At 45.2% G+C, this 22,658-nt stretch overlaps 1 protein-coding gene across 1 annotated transcript in view; it reads left to right on the top strand.

Moving 5' to 3' along the window:
• Window positions 1–22,658, top strand: part of SNX31 (sorting nexin 31) — a 78,403-nt gene that overhangs the window by 5,667 nt on the left and 50,078 nt on the right. Inside the window, exon 2 of the mRNA XM_054708744.1 lies at window positions 3,025–3,168. Coding sequence (XP_054564719.1) covers window positions 3,025–3,168 — 144 coding nt within the window. The remainder of the gene's footprint in view (window positions 1–3,024; window positions 3,169–22,658) is intronic.

Here is a 22,658-nt window from a genome sequence, read left to right as displayed (position 1 = left end):
CTACCTGCCTGATTGCTCCCTAACTGCTCCCTTGCTGGCCTGATTGCCCCCTAACTGCTCCTCTGTGGGCCTAATTGCCCCCAAATACCCTCCCCTGCTGGCCTGATTACCCCCAAGGCTTTTATTAGTATAGATACCAAAAGCATGAACAAAAATGTAAAACTCAGTAAATAAAACTACATCAAACTTAAAAGTTTCTGTACAGCAAGAGAATCAACCAACAAATGAAAAGGTAACCTGTAGCTTGGCCAGGGTGGCTCAACGGTTGAATGTTGACCTATGAACCAAGAGGTCATGGTTCAATTCCTGGTCAGGGTACATGCCTAGGTAGCAGGTTCAATCCCAGTTGGAGGGGGGCCTGCAGGAGGCAGTTGATCAATGATTATCATCATTGAGGTTTCTGTTTCTCTCTCGCTTTCCTTTCCTCTCTGAAGTCAATAAAAATATATTTTAAAAAATATTTGTAATAAAGAAAAGGTAAGTTATAGAACAGGAGAAAAAAATATCAAATCATATATTGAATAAGGGGTTAATATTCAAAATCTATAAGATACTCAGGTAATTCAATAACAACAACAAAAAACCTGATCCAACTGAAAAATGGGCAGAGCAACAAAAATAGAAAATTTTCTCAAGAAGACATTTATATGGCCAACAGTTATATGAACAGATGCTCAACATCAGTAATCATCAGGACATACAAATCAAAACCAAAATGAGGTATCACCTCATTCTGGTTAGAATGGCTATTATAAAATAGAGAAGAGATAACAAGTGTTGGTGAGGATGTGGAGAAATGGGAAGCCTGTACACTGTTGATGGGAATAAAGTTGTTTTTAGCCACTGTGGAAAATAACACGGAGATTTATAAAAAAATTAAAAATAGATTTATCATATGATCCAGCAATTTTATGACTGGGCATATACCCAACAGAACTGAAAACAGGATATCTAAAAGATAAATGCATTCACATGTTAACAGCCATCATATGAATACAGCCTGAATAGCAAAAAAAACAATCAACAAATGGACCTCTTTTCTATTTCTTCTTCTAGGAGTGCCTACCAACAGATGAATGAATAAAGAAAATGTGATTATATACACACACAATGAAGTATTATTTATCTAATATATAGACACAAACATAGTCAAAGAAAATAAAGAAACAAAGGAATATGTTCCAAAAGAAAGAACAAGATAAAACTTAAGAGAATGTCCTTAATGAAATGAGAATACATGATTTACCTGATAAAGCGTTCAAGATAATGGTCATAAAGATGCTCACTGAATTCAAAAGAATGGATAAACACAGTGAGAACATCAACAAAGAGATATAAAATACAAAAAAGTACAAAATAGAAGTCACAGGGCTGAAGAATACAGTAATTAAAGGGGAAAGCACACCAAAGGGGTTCAACAATAGACTAGATGAAGCAGAAGAAAGGACCAGCGAGATCAAAGACAAGGCAGTGGAACTTACACAATCAGAGAAGAAGAAAAAAAGTTAAGATAGCTTAAGGGACTTATGGGATAACATCAAGCCAATAAACTTCCCCATTCTAGGGGTATCAAAAGAAGAAAAAGAGAAAGGGGCAGGAAAGTTACTCAGTTTCTGGTCAGGGCACATACCTAGGTTGTGGGTTTGATCCCCGGTCGAGGTGCATGTAGGAGGCAACTGATCGATGTTTCTCGCTCACATCAATGTTTCTCTCTCTCTTTATAAAAATCAATAAAAAACACATCCTTGGATGAGGATTAAAAAAATACACAACCCAGAGCAATCTATAGATTCAATGCAACCCCTACTAAAATTCCAATGACATTTTTTTACAGCAATAGGAAAATATTGGTCCCAATATCATTGGACCAGGGCCAGGGATTGAGCCTGCAACCGAGGTATGTGCCCTTGACCGGAATCGAACCCAGGACCCTTCAGTCCACGGGCTGACGCTCTATCCACTGAACCAGATCGGCTAGGGCAGTGATGGGCAACCTTTTGAGCTTGGTGTGTCAAACTTCGCCAAACAACTGAGCATAACTCGGGTAGTGTGTCACTTTGAGGAAAAAACATTATTTCGCAAATGTTTCATCCTCAGGAGCAGCAAATGTTTCATCCTCGGCATGCGGCCGCCTCAGCAGCCGCGTGTCATCAGAAATGGCTACGCGTGTCAGTGCTGACACGCGTGTCATAGGTTCGCCATCACTGGGCTAGGGCAATTCTATTTAATTTTAAAATTGAGGTATTTACATACAGTTGGGTACAAAAATCTAAAGAGTGCAGCTTTGTGAATTTTAGCCAGTGTTTATAATCGCCATGTAATCACTACCAGATCAAGATACAGACTATCTTCAGCACCCCAGGAGGCTCCCTGGTGCCTGCACTCGGTTAATATTCACCCCTCTCCAGGGGTGAGCACTTTCCCTGCGTCTGTCAGCATAGACGGTGTTCGCTGGTTCTGAGCTTCATAGAAATGAATTCACTCAACATGGACTCTTGTGCTTGTCTCTGTCCAACATTAGTCTGTGAGGTCTATCCTTGCCGCGTGTAGCAGTAGTTTGCCCTTTCTGTTGCAGTGTACTATCCCATTGTACGAATACACCACAGTGTGCCCATTCTGTTGGTGATGGAAATTCGGGTGTTCAATCTGACTGTTAGGAAAAAACAGGCTTGTGTCTAGGCCCTGCACCGCAGAAAAGGTGGCAAGTTGGGGTATCACATGCCGCGGTGACAATTGCTCTGCTAAGGCCACGAGCAATCTACAACTTGATTCAGTGCTTTGGAACAGGCCAAAACCTCAGATGCAATTTAACATGGAAAACTGCAGTCCAACAGATGTTTTCATATTGATTCGCCAAACGAAGGGAAACGTCTTCAAAAGCTCTGCAGGAGCCGGGAGTCTCACAATGTGGACTATTTGTGTATCAATACAATGAGATGTCTTGAAGTATACGCTATTACTATTACTGATGACTCTCAGCAAACCTACATGTAACCTTTTCCTCTTTATTCACCTTTTCTCCAGTGTCAGGAAGGACTTTTGCTATTTGAAGAAGCGGATTACAAGGAGAGTGACAACAACGTGACAGTGATAACAATTCGGGGGTCTGCATGGGAATCTACCTCAGGATCCCAGAGAGGAGGTGGCTCAGCAGAGTGGAAAAAGCAGGTACTAGAATCAGACTTATCTCTCTGCACGGGCATGGAGGGTAGGGTCCCAACTGAGTATTCTCTCTAGCTTTGATGCTTGGCACACGGTGGGCGGTTCAATAAACGCTTGTTGGATGAGTGGTTCAAACATCAAATACCATTTTTTCTCAGGTTATGAATTTCTAAAATTAGAAACTAATTACTTGAAAGATGGCATGCTTTTGTTTTGTTTTTTTACTTTTCATTGAAGTAATTCCCAACATACAGAAAAGTTGCAAATATTGAGAATTTTCACATATTTATATTCGCCAGGATTTAACAATTTGCCACATTTGCTCGTTTTCAAAAAGACTGTTTTAGAGCAGTTTTAGATTTATAACAAAACTAGAGGTCCGGTGCACAACATTCGTGCACTGCGGGGTGGGGGGACCCCTCAGCCCGGCCTGCGCCCTCTCACAGTCTGGGACCCCTTGGGGATGTCCGCCTGCCAGCTTAGGGGAGCTGGCAGAGTCTAGACACAGACTTCCCAGGTTTCAGTCGTAGTGCCATCACTTACTAGCTTTGGATTTTCAGTTCATCGTGGCCACTTGAACTTTCAGTAAGTGAACCTACTGATGAAAGGCCTCACTCGACCTCCATGTCTTCATGTTCAAGTACAGGGCTACCTCCCAGGCTGCTGTGAAGATGTAGTGGAAATAACACAGGAGAAGTTCTTGGAGCACCGGCCCATCCAGAGCTCTCCATACACGGTGGTTCTTATCACGGCGCAGAGCTGCCAAGAACAAAGGTACCACCTCCCTGGAGATGGCTGCAACCCTGACCGTGGACTTGGGCCCAGAGAAGCACAAGAAGCACAGAAGCTACCAACTTGGAAGCAACATTGATTTACTTAATACTTTCAGCCCAATAGTCCCACCGGTTTAGAGAAGATTGCAACTAGCTTTGTTTACTGTTCAGTACCCTTGTGACAAATACCCAGGGTTTGTCTGCTGTTGTTTTGTGGCACAGTGTCTTCTCTTTCCCCGAGTTTGGTTTCCCTTCTTGACTACTTGAAATGCTTCCAACACATTTTTAAAAACAGCACTTAGAAAAAAGAAAAACAAACCAAAAGAGCCAGCGGGCTAGTGACAGCGTTTTGCCCGCTTCCTCTCTACCATAAAGCCTGCAGCCACCGCGGTCCCTGTACAAGGACTGAGCAAACCTTGGCAAGTCCACATCCGTCACTGGATACGCTAAAGGCCACACTATCATTTTCTTAGACAAACATCCTGGGCAATTTGGCTTCTTCTACTTTGCCATGAATACAACCGGTTTGCTGAGTACCTTAGGGGACCTTGAAAGACTAGTTGTTGTTATTTTAACCTCCTCACTGGCTTATCATCCTGGTTTATAATTCTAACGTATTTGCCAAAGGCTTCCAGGTACCACTGAAAGAAATACCTAGGATAAACAAAGAGCATTTTTTTTTCTTCCTGAGATCCATATCCCCTTGACACGATGGGAAAGCTTGAAGGAATGCCAAGGAGCACGTGAGCGTGTGTCTTTGTGCGTGTTTATGCGAAACTAGGACTAAATGTTCCGTGCAGCAACACTACCTTAGCTCCTTCTGCCACTTCCCAGTTTGGCTGAGGCTGTTGGAACGAATCCTTCTGCCCTTTAAACCTCTGATTTAAGGTAAAATGACACCTGGTTGGCTACTGCAGGGAAGTGAGTGAGAAGAGTAACAGTGCCCCCTACAGGTGTGTGCCGATGGCAGTGAATTTGACCATCTCGGGGACCTTCTGAGCAGCAGGATGGTGTCCCCCAGGGTCTGGCCTGGTGATATATGCAAACTGGTGATTAATGGTGAACATAACCTGACGCTTATTGCCAGTATCTCATGAAGGTCAGAGACCAGACCCTCTGTGTTATCTCTGCAGTGGCCTGTGGGAGCTACAGCTGGGTCTGTTCAGCTGGTTTTCCCATTTCTCTTTTCCTGCTACCGGGACCCCTTTTCCTTCAGGAAATTTCTCCTCCACTCCAGGTGAATCCAGTGGGTTTGACAAGCCACAGAATTTGATCCTGTCGTGCGAGGCGATATTATGATCCAACCAGGTCAGTTTTAGTGCTGCATCCGTGTTGAGTAAGCTAGAAAGCCGGAGGTCATCCTGGACACCAACCTCTCCCTTACCTGCCATATCCAGTCTGTCAGGGGCTCCCAGGGAACTCCTAGATTTCCTTCCTATCCATCTCTCCTATCACCCTAATTCCTGCTGCTTTCATCCGTCTCCTGAACAACTGTATACTAGGTGTACCGGTTAATAAGGCGGATTTTTTCAATAGATGGAGTTACACGTATGTTAATGTATATGCAATTGGATATGCATGCTATTTTGTTGTATTGACAGCAAGCTTCAAAACTTCATATGTCAAATTTTCTGAAGGTGTTAACATCACAGATATTTTTACGCTTAAAAATGTCGAATTTTGTGCCAAAAAAAGAGCATTTGCAAGAAGTTTTAATTCATTACTTTATTTGGAAGAAAAGTGCTGCTGAAAGTTATCGTATACTTCGGGAAGCTTATGGTGAACATGCTCCATCTCAAGATACTTGTGAACACTGGTTTAAATGCTTTAAAAGTGACGATTTCGATGTGAAAGACAAAGAACGTCAACCAAAAAAGTTTGAAGACCAACAATTACAAGCATTATTGGATGAAGATGCTTGTCAAACTCAAAAACAACTTGCAGAAAGATTAAACATTGCTCAGCAAATAATTTCCGATTGTTTACAAGCAATGGGAAAGATTTGAAAGGAAGGAAAATGGGTGCCACATCAATTGACAAATGGAAAACGGAAAAGTCATCAGTAAAATGTTGCTTCAATGGCATGAAAGAAAGTCTTTTTTGCATCAAATTGTGACTGGCAATGAAAAGTGGATTTACTTTGAGAATCCCAAACGCACAAAATCATGGGTTGATCCAGGTCAACCATCAACATCGACTGCAAGGCCAAATCACTTCAGAAAGAAGACAATGCTCTGCGTTTGGTGGGATCAGGAAGGTGTGGTGTATTATAAGCTTCTAAAACCAGGTGAAACCGTTAATACTGATCGCTACCGACAACAAATAATCAATTTGAACCACGCTTTGATCGTAAAACCACCAGAAAGGGCCAGAAGACACGGCAAAGTAATTTTGCTTCATGATGACGCACCATCACACACTTCAAAACCAGTTAAAGACACATTAAATGATCTTGCCTGGGAAGTATTAATCCACCCGCCATATTCACCAGACCACATCCTCATCAACATTTGTTATCACCAACTGAAAACGGCCAATGAAGGATGCAGCTGGATCCTTTCATGGTGGCACCCCCTCCCTCCAAAAGAAGATGTGACCAGATTTCTTTTACCTCGAGGAATTTTGTCCTTGAACTTGCACCAGTTCTGTAAATCTTACCTTTGAAGGAGTGTTCTCTCTTCTTGAACTGAGGCCTAACATGTGCTCTGTATCTAATGTCTAAGACAGGTAGCCTGACAATAACATGAAAGAATTGAGCTATTTGGTTAAAAGATTGGAAAGCAATGTAAACACTGAGATTTTTTGTTGCAATACTCTACAGGGGAACATTACACGCCAAATCACAATTTGTGGACTTTTCTATTCCATCACCTGAAAATCACAAACAACTATCCACAGACAAATGACAACTCTGTTATCTCAATGGGGATCCTTTCTGGTCTTTAGTAATGTATACCCCTCTTCTGACTGGAAGGTTAGAGTTGATCTTTTTGAAAAGGTCAAAGGCAACAAAAGCAAAACAAACAAGTGGCACTATATCAAACTAAAAAGCTTCTGCACAGCAAAGGAAACCATCAACACAATAAAAAGGCAGCCTACCAAAATGGAGAAAGTATTTGTAAATGATATGTCTGATAAAGGGTTACCATGCAAAATATATAAAGAACTCATGCAACCCAGTAGCAAAAAAGCAAACAATCCAATTAACAAAATGCACAGAAGAGCTGAATACAAATCTTTTTTTTGTTTTGTTGTTGTTTTTACAGAGAGGAAGGGAGAGGGATAGAGAGTTAGAAATGTCGATGAGAGAGAAACATCGATCAGCTGCCACCTGCACATCTTCTACTGGGGATGTGCCCCCAACCAAGGTACGTGCCCTTGACCTGAACCGAACCTGGGACCTTTCAGTCCGCAGGCTGACGCTCGCCTACAGGTGCATGAAAAGGTGCTCAACGTCACTAATCATCATGGAAATGCAAATCAAAGCCACGGTCTCAATCGGATTCCTAGTGGGCAATCACAACTTAGATGTTGTGGAATCCAAAGAAACCAAACCAAGTCAAACAAAACCCGACCTCCTGGATACAAAGAACAGACTGGTGGTTGCCGGAGGTAAGGAGGTGTGGGGTGGGGGGAATGAGTGAAAGGGGTTAAAAAGTACTAACTTCCAGCCACAAAATAAATGTCATGAGCATGCCAAATTACAGCATTGTAAGTGTAGTTAATAATACTATATAGTTTACTTGAATGTTGCTAAGAGTTCTTATCATAAACAAAACATTTTTGTAACTATGTATGATAGATGTTAACTAAACTTATTGTGGTGACCATTGTGCAATATTTACAAATATTGAATCATTATGTTGTATACCTAAAACTGATATGACAATTATATAACGATATAAATATATATTAATTTTTTTTTAAAAAGGTCTGTCATGCCCTAACCTAGGGGTCCTCAAACTTTTTAAACGGGGGGCCAGTTCACTGTCCCTCAGACCATTGGAGGGCCGGACTATAGTTTAAAAAAAAACTATGAACAAATTCCTATGCACACTGCACATATCTTATTTTGAAGTAAAAAAACAAAACGGCAAAAACACCCGCATGTGGCCCGCGGGCCGTAGTTTGAGGACGCCTGCCCTAACCGGTTTGGCTCAGTGGATAGAGCATCGGCCTGTGGACTGAAAGGTCCCAGGGGTTCGCTTCTGGTCAAGGGCATGTACCTTGGTTGCGGGCACATCCCCAGTAGGAGGTGTGCAGGAGGCAGCTGATCGATGTTTCTCTTTCATTGATGTTTCTAACTCTCTATCCCTCTCCCTTCCTCTCTGTAAAAAATAAAAATAAATAAAAATAAAATAAAAAGGTCTGTCACTCAGCCTGAGATTTGGGGAGAATAATGGGGTTGGTGGAGATTCTCAAATACTGGAGAAGCTGCCAGTTGCATCAGGATCACCTGGGGAGCTTTTGACACCTGCCCAATTCTCAGGGCCTGACCCTTGGAGAATGTGATTCAATAGGTCTGGGCAGTGGTCGGCAAACTCATTAGTCAACAGAGCCAAATATCAACAGTACAATGATTGAAATTTCTTTTGAGAGCCAATTTTTAAAAAAATACATTTTATTGATTTTTTTACAGAGAGGAAGGGAGAGGGATAGAGAGTCAGAAACATCAGTGAGAGAGAAACATCAATCAGCTGCCTCCTGCACACTCCCCACCGGGGACATGCCTGCAACCAAGGCACACACCCTTGACCAGAATTGAACCTGGGACCCTTGAGTCCGCAGGCCAACGCTCCATCCACTGAGCCAAACTGGTTAGGGTGAGAGCCAAATTTTTTAAACTTAAACTTCTTCTAACGCCACTTCTTCAAAATAGACTTGCCCAGGCCGTGTTATTTTGTGGAAGAGCCACACTCAAGGGGCCAAAGGGCCGCATGTGGCTCGCGAGCCGCTGTTTGCCGACCACGGGTCTGGGGTAAGAAGTGAGAGAGAGGAGGTGGCAGGGCCTTCTTGAACTAAGGCCTAAGTTGTGCTCTGTATCTAATATCTAAGAGAGGTAGCCTGACAATAACATGAAAGAATTGGGGTATTTGGTTAAAAGATCGGAAAGCAATAACTTTAACCATTATTTTAACATCAAATACCGATACTATTATGAAGACAAACCAAACTGAGCTGGGAGAGAAAAGAGGCATGAGTGAGAGAATACAAGACTGGATGGAAAAGTGAGGGTTGTTATTTTAGCTGAGGTGGTCAGGCGGTCCAAGAAGGTGACATTTGTACAGAGACCTGAATGAAGAGAGGGATGGATCCATCAAATATCTGGGCATGAGAGAACAGCAAAACACAAGATTCTGAGGCAGAAGACTGCTTGGTCCAGGAAGAAGAGGACGAGGATGCACGGGGTGGAGTGAAGGGGGGTTCGGAGGAGTAGCCCAGCACATATGCGTGTGGACTGTGATCTCCCACTAGAGTTTGAGGCTCACGTCTTTGTATCCCTAGGCACTGCGTCAGGCCATCGAATATGTTCAAAAGCATTTCTTAAATAAAGGAAAATTAATCATTAACTAAGTATCGCTCCTCCACCAGCAAATTAGAATATCAGTATTCTGGGCTTAATCTTTCACTCCCTAGTTCCATGCAAAACCCAACGGGGAGATGTGACATTTATGGAGCTCTCCCGAGGCTTTGTTTTGTGAAAATATAGTCTGCAGCCCATGAGAAGGAACGTCAGATGGGCCACCAATGGATCAGAACAATGCAAGTCTTTTTCTTGGTGCTTACAAGTAAGTGGCTCTTACTGGAGTGCCGTTATTATGTACAACTGCTTATATGCCGTCAAGGGTTTTTCCAAAATTAGTGCTTTGCTAGTGTCTCCTGGGGTCTGATTTAACATTCAGCCAAGGAGCAGGCTGTCAAACACTGCTCCCGGTGTTGCCATCCCCCGCTGTGCGTGTGCGCGGCACAGTCGGGATTCCTGCCAAGGTTAGGTGGGAGCTTTGTTATCATTGCATCATCGCTGTTATTGCGAGTGGCTCGTGGCTTTCTTTTGCAGTTTTTCTCGCATCCTAAGGACAGCTTTCTTTTCTCTTTTTCCATAGCAGTCTGGTTTGTTGTGGGTTTGCTTTGTAAGCTCTGCAGGCCGTGGTAGGGAAGGTTCCGTAAGCCCTTTTCCATTACTTGGGTGCTAAGTCGGTGTGTATTGGTCTTGGCGGGTAACTGTCACATTAGCCAGTTAAACCTCCCTTCTGCTTCCATGCAGTAAGCGCTCTCCACTTTTACTGTGGGACCCCCTCCCCATCTCCAGGTGGCCCTAGTGGGGCTGGGGAACTTGGAGTCTTGCCTCACCTGCCTCCTGCCCTCCTTGTCCCTGGTGCTCAGCTTACCAGGCTAGCCAAGAAGAGCACTTCCTTCCCTAGGTCACAGTGAGCCTGGGTTCAGAGGTGGGTCCTGACCCATCCTAGACCATCAGGGTCTTTCCTCCCTATGAGCTGACAAATCAATGCTCACTACGAGGGAGCACACTGCCCTCTCCCTCCAAGACGGTGGTTCTTAGAATGAATACTTGCTTTTTATAAGCAATTACTTTATTATCCCTTTAATATACTAAAAGGGAATTCAGAGATATGTCATTAAAAAAACAATAGGCTCTCCTAACTCTAATACCAAAGAGAAATAAAAATAGCTTGTAAAAAGAGCACAACAAAAGTAGTTCATAATAAATGAATAATGCATCAATATATAAATGCATGGGCCCACCTACACTTTATATAATAACATAGCCAGATGCTTGCCCCAAACATGTTGAATCACCATGAGGTGGCAGTGGCAGACGGTGGTGTGTGTAGGTGAGCTGTATGGTCCCTCTAATACCATTCGTGACCATTGGTGATGTGATATCTGAAATAGTGAACAGCCCTTGTTAAAATTTGAAGTGAAAGAGAGTACAATTTCCCCGCACTTTACACATGGCAGTATTCATGAAGAATTCAATGTACATTACAATTAAGCAACACATCTAGGGGCCTACTGAGGTTTTCTCTGGGGACAAAGGAGGGGGATGCCCAACTTTGCATTGTCCATCTGCTTTGCTCCAGGTCTCCGGTATCTCTTGGAGAGGAGTTTGTACACTTGCCTGGCCCCCCAATTTTTGTGTTTGCCCCCTAGAGAACACCTCTAGATCACCTGGCTCTGGCGGCCAGTGGGGCTAATACTTGTGTGTCCACAGGACTAGAACAAATAGAGAACGTGTTCTTTTCTAGCTGCCACACCCGTCGAGAGCAGCAGAGAGACGACATACTGAGGAGCCCAGGCGTTCTGTGAAAGAGGCCTATTAGCTTATCTTCTTAGCTGCAAACCTATGGGAAGGCTAGGTAAACACACATCTAAGGCCGCGGTGATCTTCTCTAGAGACTCAGAGGGTGGATGCAATCTTAGCATTCTCCCTCTGCCATGCTCTCTAGTGTCATGTCAGAAGCCCCAGAGCACCATTGATGGTCCTCCCATCCCCAATGATTTCATGGGCAGGAGCTTATCCAGGCACTCCAACCACAAGCCAAGGCTGTCCCAGTGCGGCTTGGGCCCCAGGCTTATCGCAGCTTGGTGGTTTATTTCCCAGGACTCCCCTCAGCTTGCACCCACATTAGCTATAGCTCCAGTCCATGCACAACTTGTCCCCAGGACTTCCTGAAAACCACACTCACTTCAGCTCCAGCTCCCGTGGCTTACCCCTGGGGCTCCCTGCAGCTTGGACCACTCCAGCTTCAGCTCTAGGCCCTGGTATGGCTGGCCCCCAGGACTACCAGAGGCCCGAGCACACACTAGCTACAACTCCAACTGGCTTCCCTAGAGTGGCTTTTCCCTGGGACTTCCCTTGGCCTGTGCTCACTTCAACTCCAGCTCCAGGTCACAGTGGGTCTTAACCCCTGTGACTTCCCACTGCCTCACATGCTCTAGCTCCAGCTGGCCTGCCAACGACACCTGGCACATGCAGCTTGCATAGCGGAAGCTCCTACACAAGGCCACTCCTTCAAGCCTGGTTGCTGTTTCACCTAATTTATAGAAACAAACACAGAGAGACAGCCAAAATGAGGAGATGGAGAAGTGTGTTCCAAATGAAAGGCCAGGACAAAACCTGAAAAAGGAACTAAATATAACAGAGACAAGCAATCTATCAGATAAGGAGTTTAAAACATTGGTTATAAGGATGCTCAATAACATGGGAGAAGAATAGATGAGCTCAGTGAGAACTTCAACAAAGAGAACATATCAAAAAGAACCCATCACAACTGAAGACTACAATAACTGAAATGAAAAACACATTGGAGGGAATCAACAGCAGATTTGTTGATGCAGAAGAATGAGTCAGCAAGCTAAAAGACAAGGTAGTGAAAATCTCCCCATCAAAAGAGCAAAAAAATAGAAAAGTACTTTAAAAAATTAGGATAGTTTAAGAGGCCTCTGGGACAACATCAAGAGTACCAACATTTGAATAATTAGGGGTCCCATAAGGAGAAGAGAGACCGAAAGGAACAGAAAACAGATTTAAAGAAATAATGGCTGAAAACCTGCCCAATCTGGTGAAGGAAATAAGACATCCAAGTCCAGGAAGTACAGAGTCCCAAAGAAGAAGAACCCAAAGAGGCCCACACCAAGACACATCATAATTGATATGTAAAAAGTTAAACCAACAAGAATTTTTTAACTTCAAAGTTGGAAACCAACAGAAGCAAATGAAGTTAGCTATATATCAAATAGGAAACAACCATATTAAAAAAAATATATAGAAAGGAATCCAAATAACTTTTAGCTACAGTACTTTCACCCTCAGCCTGAAGATAAAAGGACAGAAAGAACTGCAAAGAAAACTTGAATTTGACTTACCACATTAGTAGGTTTATTGTTACTAGTGGTTTGGGTATAGTTATTCTGAAACAAATTTATGTGTATTGTAGAATTAAACAGAGGAGTAAATATATTGATCTTGTTTGGTGCTAGGCTTCTCATGGCGAGAGAAAGAAGCTACAAATATAACTAAAAAGACACAGCCGATGAGGGTCAGAGCCCGTTTGAATACGAAAACCTGGAGTCCTTTCTTGCGTGAGCTCTGATTAAAGCCAAGTGCTACACATGACCTCTGCACTCCCAGTCCCAGACCCCGGAGGTGATTCTGCAGGGGATGGCCCACCCCCTCACCCCCACCCTCACCCTGTTGGGTGGCTTCCCGGTGATCTAATTTGATGTGAGGAGAGAACTAGAATACCTCTAGGAATAAGGTGTTAGTTAAATGGCCCTGATCCAGATAAGCCTTCCTTGTGCCCCGACTCAGAGTAGCTCCCCTGACTCACAACCCAATCCAGCACATGCTTTGTGCTCTGCCCTCCATGCTTGTCCTCCACAGAACGGCTCACACTTGGAGTCTGTTCCAGTTGTACTCTTTCTCGCTGAATACCTGGCTTCCCCATGAGGCTGTCTGAGCACAGGGACCTCTGGCTTGTCCACCACAGTGCCCACAGCCCAGGCCCAGGGCCAGACACACAGCAGATATCCCTAACCACTCTTTCCCCTCTCGGCTGAATACCAGTCCACCTTGCCTGACAAGCTCACTGCCGGAACTGCCAGCTCAACCTTGTTCCTACAACTCCCTAACCAGAGATGCAGAGAAGCTGGTTGTCCCCAGGTTCATGTTGATTTACTGAAATCAAAGTCTGATAGCTGAACAGTAGGACAGGCTCAGCAGGTGGGACAAACCCAGGCGTGTCATTATTTACCAGAGGCCCAGTGCACGAAATTCATGCACTGATAGGGTCCCTAGCAGGGGTACTCCCTCCCTTCCCCCGGCCAGCTCTGCCCCCTGGTCGAACTCCCAGACGAACTCCCGATCGAGGGGACAATTTGCACATTACGCTTTTATTATATAGGATGGTGTGTGCTGGCATGGCTAGGAATGCCCTTCCTTTATCCCCGGCTATATATAGATCTGTGGCTCTCATTTCTGTTAAAGGAACAAAGTCTTTCTATAAACCGTTACACAATAGGGTTACAAATGGCAGAGAAAGCCCGGCTCTGTTTCAGAGCGGTGAGGTGTGGCTGCAATTCACACAGCATCCTCACAGCTGAGAAAGAGGAAGGGGAGACAAAAAAAGAACCAAAATCAAACAGAACAACTTTTCTGAAAAGCATTCCTCAAAAGCCCTGGGCACGCAGAAAAGGGGCGGCTGAGTCATTCCCAGTAGTACTGTGCAGTGAGTTCTCTTTTAAAACTTTCAAATACCAAGATACTCCTTAGTGACAAACACATGTCCCTAACTTACACTGACTTATTTTCAAAAGTAAAAAAATAGATTTTTTTTTTTTAAAGAAATAAGGCCAACTTTGTTGTTGGGATAGAAAGTTCTAGTGCTGAATAAATTCATACCTAGAAATGTTCTCTATTCTATGTACAGCTGAAATAGATGTTTAAGGGGACTTAAACATATGGTAGGACAGTTTATGTATTCATTTTTAAATAATTTTTTATGGTTGAAAGTATTACATATGTCCCCCCTTTTTCCCCTGTTGACACCCTTCAGCCTGCCCCCACCCCACCCTATCCCCCACCCCAGGCCTTCACCACCCTATTGTCTGTGTCCATGGGCTATGCGTATATGCATACAAAGTCTTTGGTTGATTACCTCCCACACACCCTCTCCTGCCTTCCCTCTGAGATTTCCCCCTCTGTTCCATGCTTCCATGTCTCTGGATCCACTCCGTTCATCAGTTTATTTTGTTAATTAGATTTGTGGTAGGGCAGTTTAGATGTCAAATGGTGACAGTTATTAAGAGCTTGGGTACTGCAGCCCTGGATGGTATGGGTCAGTGGTTAGAACATCAGCCCTTGCACCGAAGGATCACAGGTTCAATTCCCAGTCAAGGGCATGTACCTGAGTTGCAAGTTACTTCCCAGCACAGTTGGGGCATGTTGTGGAAGGCAATCAATCAATGTGTCTCTCATCAATGTTTCTCTCTTTCTCTTCCCTCTTCTCCTCTCTCCTTCCCTTCCACTCTATCTAAAAACAAAAACAAAAAAGCAATGGAAAAATATCCTCAGGTGAGGATTGAAAGAAAGAAAAGAGCTTGGGTACTGCAAACACATGGCACAACTGCCATCTTCCCAGCCCCGCCCATAATAGGCATTGCTAAACATAGCAGTTTAGCAGGACAGTTGAGAATGTCGGCTCTAAAATCACACCGCCTGGGTTTGAATCCTGGCTCTGCCATTTAACAGCTGCATGACCTTGGGTAGTTTATTCAACCAGGCAGTGCTTCAGTTAGCTCATTAATAAAGAAGCAGAAGATTAACTACCTAAGGTCATAACATTGGCCAAGTGACTAAATGATTTCATATATAAAGCACTTAGAGGTGTGTTGGCCCAAAGTAAATACAAGAAATAGTAAACTCTTAAGCCAAAAACTAGACACAAACCAAGTGCCCATCAATAAGAAGACAGATAAATTGTGGTGTATCCATACAATGGAATACTACTCAGCAATGAAAAGAAAAAAACTGTTAACATACACAACAACCTGGATGAATCTCAAAATAAATGAGTGGGGAAAAGAAAAAAAAGCTAGACCAAAAAAGTACCTAGGGCATGATTCCATTTACATACAACTCTTGAAAGTGCAAACTCACCCATAGTGACAGAAGGCACATCGTGACTGGGAGGCAGGGAGAGGCCGGAGGGAAGGCTTATGTAGGGGCAGGAGGAAGCTTTTGTGGGTGATGGATATGTTTACTACCTTGGTTGTGGTGATGGTTTTATGAGTGTGCACATATGTCAAACTTATCAAATTGTACACTTTAAATATGGGCGAGTTGTTGTATGTATATCAATTATGTCTCAATAAAACTGTTGAGGATAAAAAGAAATATTAGCCATTACTATTACCCATCCTTGTTAACACACTGCCCCAGGTGATCCCTACTGCATCAGAGTCAACACAACTCTAGTCCTATTGGTGTTCCCTGATCAGATAAATCTCTTGATTCTCTCCCACTTATGAAAACTTATCCTATCTAATAAAGAGGGAATATGTTAATTGACCCTCACGCCATCGCAAAGATGGCAGCGCCCACAGCCAATAAGGAGGGAATATGCTAATTGACTGCCACACCCTCAAAGATGGCGGCGCCCACAGCCACAAGATGGAGGCACCCAGTCCTCTCAGCCCCGCCGGGGCGGCAGGTGCGCGTACCTGCCTTCAAAGTCCCCCAGTCCCTTCAGCCCCCCAGCTGCCCATGGCCGGCCCGAGGCACAGGCAAGCCTTGGATGGCGGCTGCCCAGCCACCCAGGGCTGACTGAGGCTCAGGTAACCAGGGCCGGCCGAGGCTTGTGCTGCTGGCAGTGGCAGCAGCAAAGGTTTGATGGGGCGTCGCCTTCCCCTGATCGCTGGGTTGCCTCCCGCCCCTGAGGGCCTGGATTGTGAGAGGGGGCAGGCCGGGCTGAGGGACCCCCCCTCCACTGCATGAATTTTCATGCACCGGGCCTCTAGTGATTCTATAACTGACTAGTCTTCTGACCTTAGGCAAGTCTCTGAAACTCTCTGAGCCTCAATGTTTTTCACCAGTAACATAGAAATTATAATATCAACCTGCATTTCTAGAGTGTTGTGAAGGTTGAATGCTTGACTGTTCGTCAAAGTGCTTTAAAACACTGTCTGGTGTTGGGCAAACGTAAGGGGATGATACATGATGTAGGAGTTCAAGTATTCAATGTGTGTTCCAGGAATTAGTCTGCCAGCTGAACTTGATACTAAGTACCTCTTAAAGCAGCACCTTTATAAATCTGACTCAGATTTATGATTTTTGTATGAACACCATTGTTAGCTCATTTTTGCGATTTATCATCCAGGTCTGTGGAGGGAAGGGATTTAGGGTTATTGAGTCTGAGGGGGATGCAGGCCAGGGCACTTGGAGAGGCCAGCCAGGGTTAGCAGGGGTTGCTGTGTAAAGGCATTTCCCAGGCAGAAAGCCTGCCACCTGTGGATGCTTCTTCCTTCCTTTAACTTCCATGAGTTAAAGCCCGGTGCTGGGTGGCTGGCTGGGCCTGGCTTAACCTCTTGTGTGAAAAGGATTTAGTCTCATTGGAGAGAGCCTGCAAGGGCGGTTGCAGGAAACAACGTAATAGGCCTTATTGTGGAGGTTGGAGGGAGTTCATAAACCCAGAGTGAAAAAGACTAGGAAGATACAAACTAAAATTGTATCAGATGTACAAGGGTACAAACCAAATCACTAACCATGGTTATTTTTAGACCTGGAGTTGGGGAAGCTTTTCGCTTTCTTCTCTTGGCTTACCTGTATTTTCTACAATGAGTGGCTATTGGTTTTTTTTGTTTGTTTGTGTGTTTTTTTTTTTTTTGCAATAAGAAAACAAAAGCAAAACAACAACAACTAAAAACCAAAACCACAGTGTTTCTGGTTTGGAATTGCTACCTTTGTTCCAGAAAGTAAGAAACATTCATGCTACCTCTAACCAATAATGATAATCATCAGCTGCAAACAAACAGAGAAATAAAATGCCTCGAGCCCCCGTGTGACCTGCCAGCTCAGACATCTGTCTGGGAGAGCTGTGCCACGGGGTGGTTTCAGGGAGCCCCTGCTGTGCCCCTTGACACACAATGAGAGGGCAGTGACGTCCCCAAGCCTCTTTATGTCCTGTATCGCCAGATCTCGCTCTGTAATCCGTACATGAATATAAATTGTTAAATCGACATGTTTTCTGCCTGTACCGCTCAGCTCGAAAGCAATTGTGTTGTATCCTGAGCCCCCCAAACCTATCAGCCAGTGGGTGATGATGCAGCTGTCACTGGTTCACGCCCTCTCTGCTCAGCGGAAACCCGGACCCACTGCAGAGAACCTCTGAGAAGTGTGGGGACTCCCAGAAGCTCCCACGTGTGCTCACACAAAGGTCCACTTGGCCGTGCCCCGCTGTCCTGCCTCATGGCTTCTGCCGTGTCCCCTGCAGAACCCAAGGAGTCAAATTGCAAATCCCGGCTGTGGGGTTCAGCCTGGGTAACCTAGGGCGAGATACTGTGTGTCCTAAAAAATAAAGACAAAATATAGAACCGCCATATGATCTGGCAATTCCACCTCTGGATATTTATTCAAAGGAGATAACACTAACTCCAAAGGATCTATGCACCCCCATGTTCACTGCAGCACTGTTTGCAGTAGCCAATACATGGAAGCGACCTTAATGTTCATCAGAGAATGAACGGATAAGAAAATGTGGTCTATACATACATGCAATGGAATATTATTCGGCCATAAAAAGAAGGAAATCTTGCCATTTTTCTTTTCTTTTTTTTTTTTAAATTTCTTTATTGATTAAGGTGTCACATATTTGTCCTCATCCCCCCATTCCCATCCCACCCCTCTCCCCACGCATGCCCCAATCCCCTGTTGAACTTAACCGTTGGATAGGCTTATATGCATGCATACAGGTCCTTTGGTTGAACTCTCCCCCTCCCCCCACCCTCCCCCTACCCTCCCCTATCCTCCCTCTGAGGCCCGATAGTCCGATCGATGCCTCCTTGCTTCTGGTTCTGTTCTTGTTCCTCAGTCTATGTTGTTCATCATTTCCTCTAGATGAACGAGATCAAATGTCACTAGATATATACTAATAAGAACTGAATGTGAGACGAGCAATAATATTTATGCTGACAAGCAAATGAATCAATCTGTAGCGAGCTTCCCCCTGGACCAACAGTTCTTTTGAGACCCAATTTCGATGTCCAGTAGTTCCTTATGTGTACATGTCAGCACTGACCCCTCAGCTCTGGATGGTGGACAAATGGTGGTAATGGAGGTCCGACTCCCTCTGGTTTGGTCTCGGCCGAACCCAGGGGCATGGCGTCACCCGGACTAAGGGGCATGTGGCCTCACCCATACCCAAGGGGCGCGTGGTCTCACCCGGGCCTGGGACCCAGCCTCACCCGGATGGATCCAGGGGCGCACGGCCTCACCCGGACCCAGGATCTGGCTTCACCCGTACCCAGGGACGCTTGGCCTCTCCCAGACCCAGGGGCATGTGGCCTCACCCGGGCTTAGTTGCACAAGGCCTCACCTGGATCCAGGGACACATGGTCTCTCCCGGACCCAGGGACGCTTGGCCTCTCCCAGACCCAGGGCCACTTGGGCTCACCCGGGCCTAGGTGCACGAGGCCTCATCCGGATCCAGGGACGCATGGTCTCACCCGGACCCAGGGACGCTTGGCCTCTCCCAGACCCAGGGGCACGTGGCCTCACCCGGGCCTAGGTTCATGAGGCCTCACTCGGATCCAGGGACACATGGTCTCACCCAGACCCAGGAACGTTTGGCCACTCCCAGACCCAGGGCCACTTGGGCTCACCCGGGCCTAGGAGCACGAGGCCTCATCCGGATCCAGGGACACATGGTCTCACCCGAATCTTGCCATTTTTCAACAACATGGATGGATTTTGAGGGCGTTATGCTAAGTGAAATAAGTCAGACTGAGAAAGTTGAATACTCTATGATCTCATATGTGACATCTTAAAAAGAACACACACAAAAAAACCTCAAACAGAGCAGGAGGTGGCTCTTTCTCCCTCTCCTCTCCTCTCTCTAAAAGAGAGAGAGAGAAAGAGAGAAAGAGAGAAAGAGAGAGAGAGAGAGAGAGAGAGAGAATCAATTTAAAAAAATGAGAGACTGTTGAGAGAACTTGGGATGCTTAGTCCAGAAAACAAAGGGTTTTTGTGACCCCAGCTAACTGGCTGCTGACATCTATTTAAAACCAGGGCTTCTTGGGGATCAAGAGAGACCTAAGCCTTTTCCATTTAATGAGGTTCCTGGTATATTAATGAAAAAAAAGGAACATCTACACAATCAAATACTACGTGCTATAGGAAAAGAAGGAACTCTTTTTTCGACAGCATGGAGGGACCCGGAGAGTATTATGTTAAGCGAAATAAGCCCGTCAAAGCAAGACAAATACCATATGATCTCACTAACATGTGAAATCTAATGAACAAAATAAACTGACGAAAAAAAATGGAACCAGAAGCATGGACACATGGAACAGACTGGAGGGAAGTGGGATGCCTGGATAAATGAAGGGATTAGCTAAAGAACATATATGCATACCCCATGGACATGGAAGATAGTGTGACAAAGGCCAAAGGAGGGGAAGGTGGGGGGAGGGGGAGGTGGGCAAAGGGAGAGGGGACGGATGAGGGCAGTCTACAATAACGTCAACATTAAACTTTTTAAATAATAATAATTCAAACAGCAAACGTTGGTTATGTAACCAAGCAAGGCCTGGCCTGTGAGGAAAGAGATAAATAAAATGGAGTCACTATAGTCAAGCTGCTAAATTAGCAAAAATATTGTAGCGTAAGGCACAAGGAGACCATCCTTACTTTAACAAGCGTGGGAACTTCAACTTTTGAACTTTCCGGTCCTGCAGCAATGCCTGGCTATACATCAAACCTCCAGATAACCCCCTGGCTACCCCCAAAGACCTGAGGAAAGAATGCGCATGTAGCCAGGCCACCTGACATTTAAGGATTGCCATCTCAGACCAACCTGGAGGCTAAGCAGGCAGGACCCATTTTCCTCAAAAACGTACTTTTTATTGTAAGAACCCCTCAGTGTCAGGAACCAAGAGTCGGTCAAAGGATTAACTCTGACCTTCAGTAAGTTACTGAAACTAGGCCCACTTCCTCTTGCCCGAGGACAAAGCATTTCTTCTGTAGCCGCCCTTCAACTGCCACACCCTTTATCTATAGTTATGACTTTAGCCGATTATCTAGGTCAGCCCCCACCCCTCCTAGGCATCCACCCTTCTAGAAATCACATATAAAGAACGCTGTAAAAAATAAAGTTTTGAGGCTTGATCAGAACCCCTTTTGTCTTGCCTCCATTCTTTGCGTCCCTTGTCTGTCTCTCATTCTCTTAGGTGCGCCGCCTCGGTACCCCCGTTAGAAGACCCCGCAGGTCGGGGAAATAATGGCGCCCAACGTGGGGCACGAGAGTCGGCTCTCCGGGGAACATCTGCACATCGGTCCGGCCGGACACCCTTGAGTCGCCGCGGAATGCACCGTGAGTGAAGACTCGCCTCTTGAGTCGCCACGGAACTCCCGTGAGTGAAGACTTGCCTCTTGAGTCACCGCGGAACTCCCGTGAGTGAAGACTCGCCTCTTGAGTCGCCTCGGAATGCACCGTGAGTGAAGACTCGCCTCTTGAGTCGCCACGGAACTCCCGTGAGTGAAGACTCGCCTCTTGAGTCGCCGCGGAACGCCGTGAGTGAAGACTCGCCTCTTGAGTTGCCGCGGAACGCCGCGAGTGAAGACTCGCCTCTTGAGTCGCCGCGGAACGCCGCGAGTGAAGACTCTGTCCCTTGATCGCCGCGGAGCTGCCCGTCCGTGAGTATGATCTGATTGCAGTTGAGTTTTGCAGATGATTTTTTCAGACAAGATTTAAGAGTGAATTCCTTGTGAGAATGAGTTTTTGTGCCCTTTGACGGATTTCCTACACTTTGAGCTTCTCGATTCAACCTCCAGTCCGCTAATAAGCACTCGTCTCGCCTATCCGGGAAGAGTTAAGGGTACTGCGATCTGGCTGAGCGAGAACTCTGAATCACCCCTGAGGAGTAATTTGTCTCTGGTTGGTTCCTCATCACGTCTCTCGCAAACCCTGAGCTCATTTTGTCTTAGTGGTCGCTAACCTGGCATGGGGCTTATACATCCCGACCTATGATACGTGAGCAGGGGCCTTTGGGCAAACAGAGATCATTGACGAGACAACTGTCCTAGGCATCGGAAACTCAGGGCTGACCTGGCACGGGGTTTATACGTCCCAGAGGCTTACGCGGAGGAGGCAAAAAATTGAGAAGCTCCCACATCAACATGGGCACCTCTCTGTTCTCACAAGGTATTCCTCGGTGGGCTCAAGGAGTCCCTCAGGACGCAAGGAGTAAGGGTAAAAAGAAAGGCATGTCCCTGGTTTCCACTAGTGGGCACCATCGATTCAAAGCGATGGAAAAGAGTAGACTTTTGACCCAGAGAAAATCCCTAAAGGTTTAAAAAGACCCCCTTAGATGATAAATTCTCCCCGGAAGATCAGAAAATAAAAACAGATGCCAGACCATTACTGAATATTCCCCCTAAGAAGGAGGTGGGGGAAGGGAGACACGTGGTGATCCAATATGGACGCCACTCCCCAAGAAAGCCACTTTGAAAGGCCTCCTCTTCACCATCTTTATTTATTTTCCAGCTAATGACTTAAAGCTTTTACGAATTCATAAATGCATCCGGGATTTCTGTGCACATGTAAGGGGAAAAGGCCAGTTTAAAAATGAGTGCGCATAGTTTTGAGCTGAACTTAACTCTTTGCTGTGTACAGAATAAAAACCCGAGACTGTTTTGGCCTTAAAAATGGCGGAGATGAACCGGGGAAAGAGATGAACCGGGGAAAGAGATATAGGCAGGCTTCCCAAGGCTCTCTTGAAATTTCCCGCCCAGAGGCAGGTAACCACCAGGAAGTAGAAAGCAAGTTTACATGTGAATAGCTATGGGTTTGTTTCTTGACTTCCTCAGCAGGAAAAATTCTTTAAAAAATTTAGTGGCTGTGCCAAGCCTATTGGCTGGAAATTTAAAACTTTTAAGTTCAAATGATCTAAATGTATTGAAATTTAAAATAATGAAATGTTGATCTGAGT

This window comes from Eptesicus fuscus, chromosome 19 (assembly GCF_027574615.1).
Source record: "Eptesicus fuscus isolate TK198812 chromosome 19, DD_ASM_mEF_20220401, whole genome shotgun sequence".
Taxonomy (NCBI): Eukaryota; Metazoa; Chordata; class Mammalia; order Chiroptera; family Vespertilionidae; genus Eptesicus; species Eptesicus fuscus.
The sequence above is the reverse complement of the archived record's forward strand: the minus strand, read 5'-3'. Positions and strand labels throughout refer to the sequence as shown.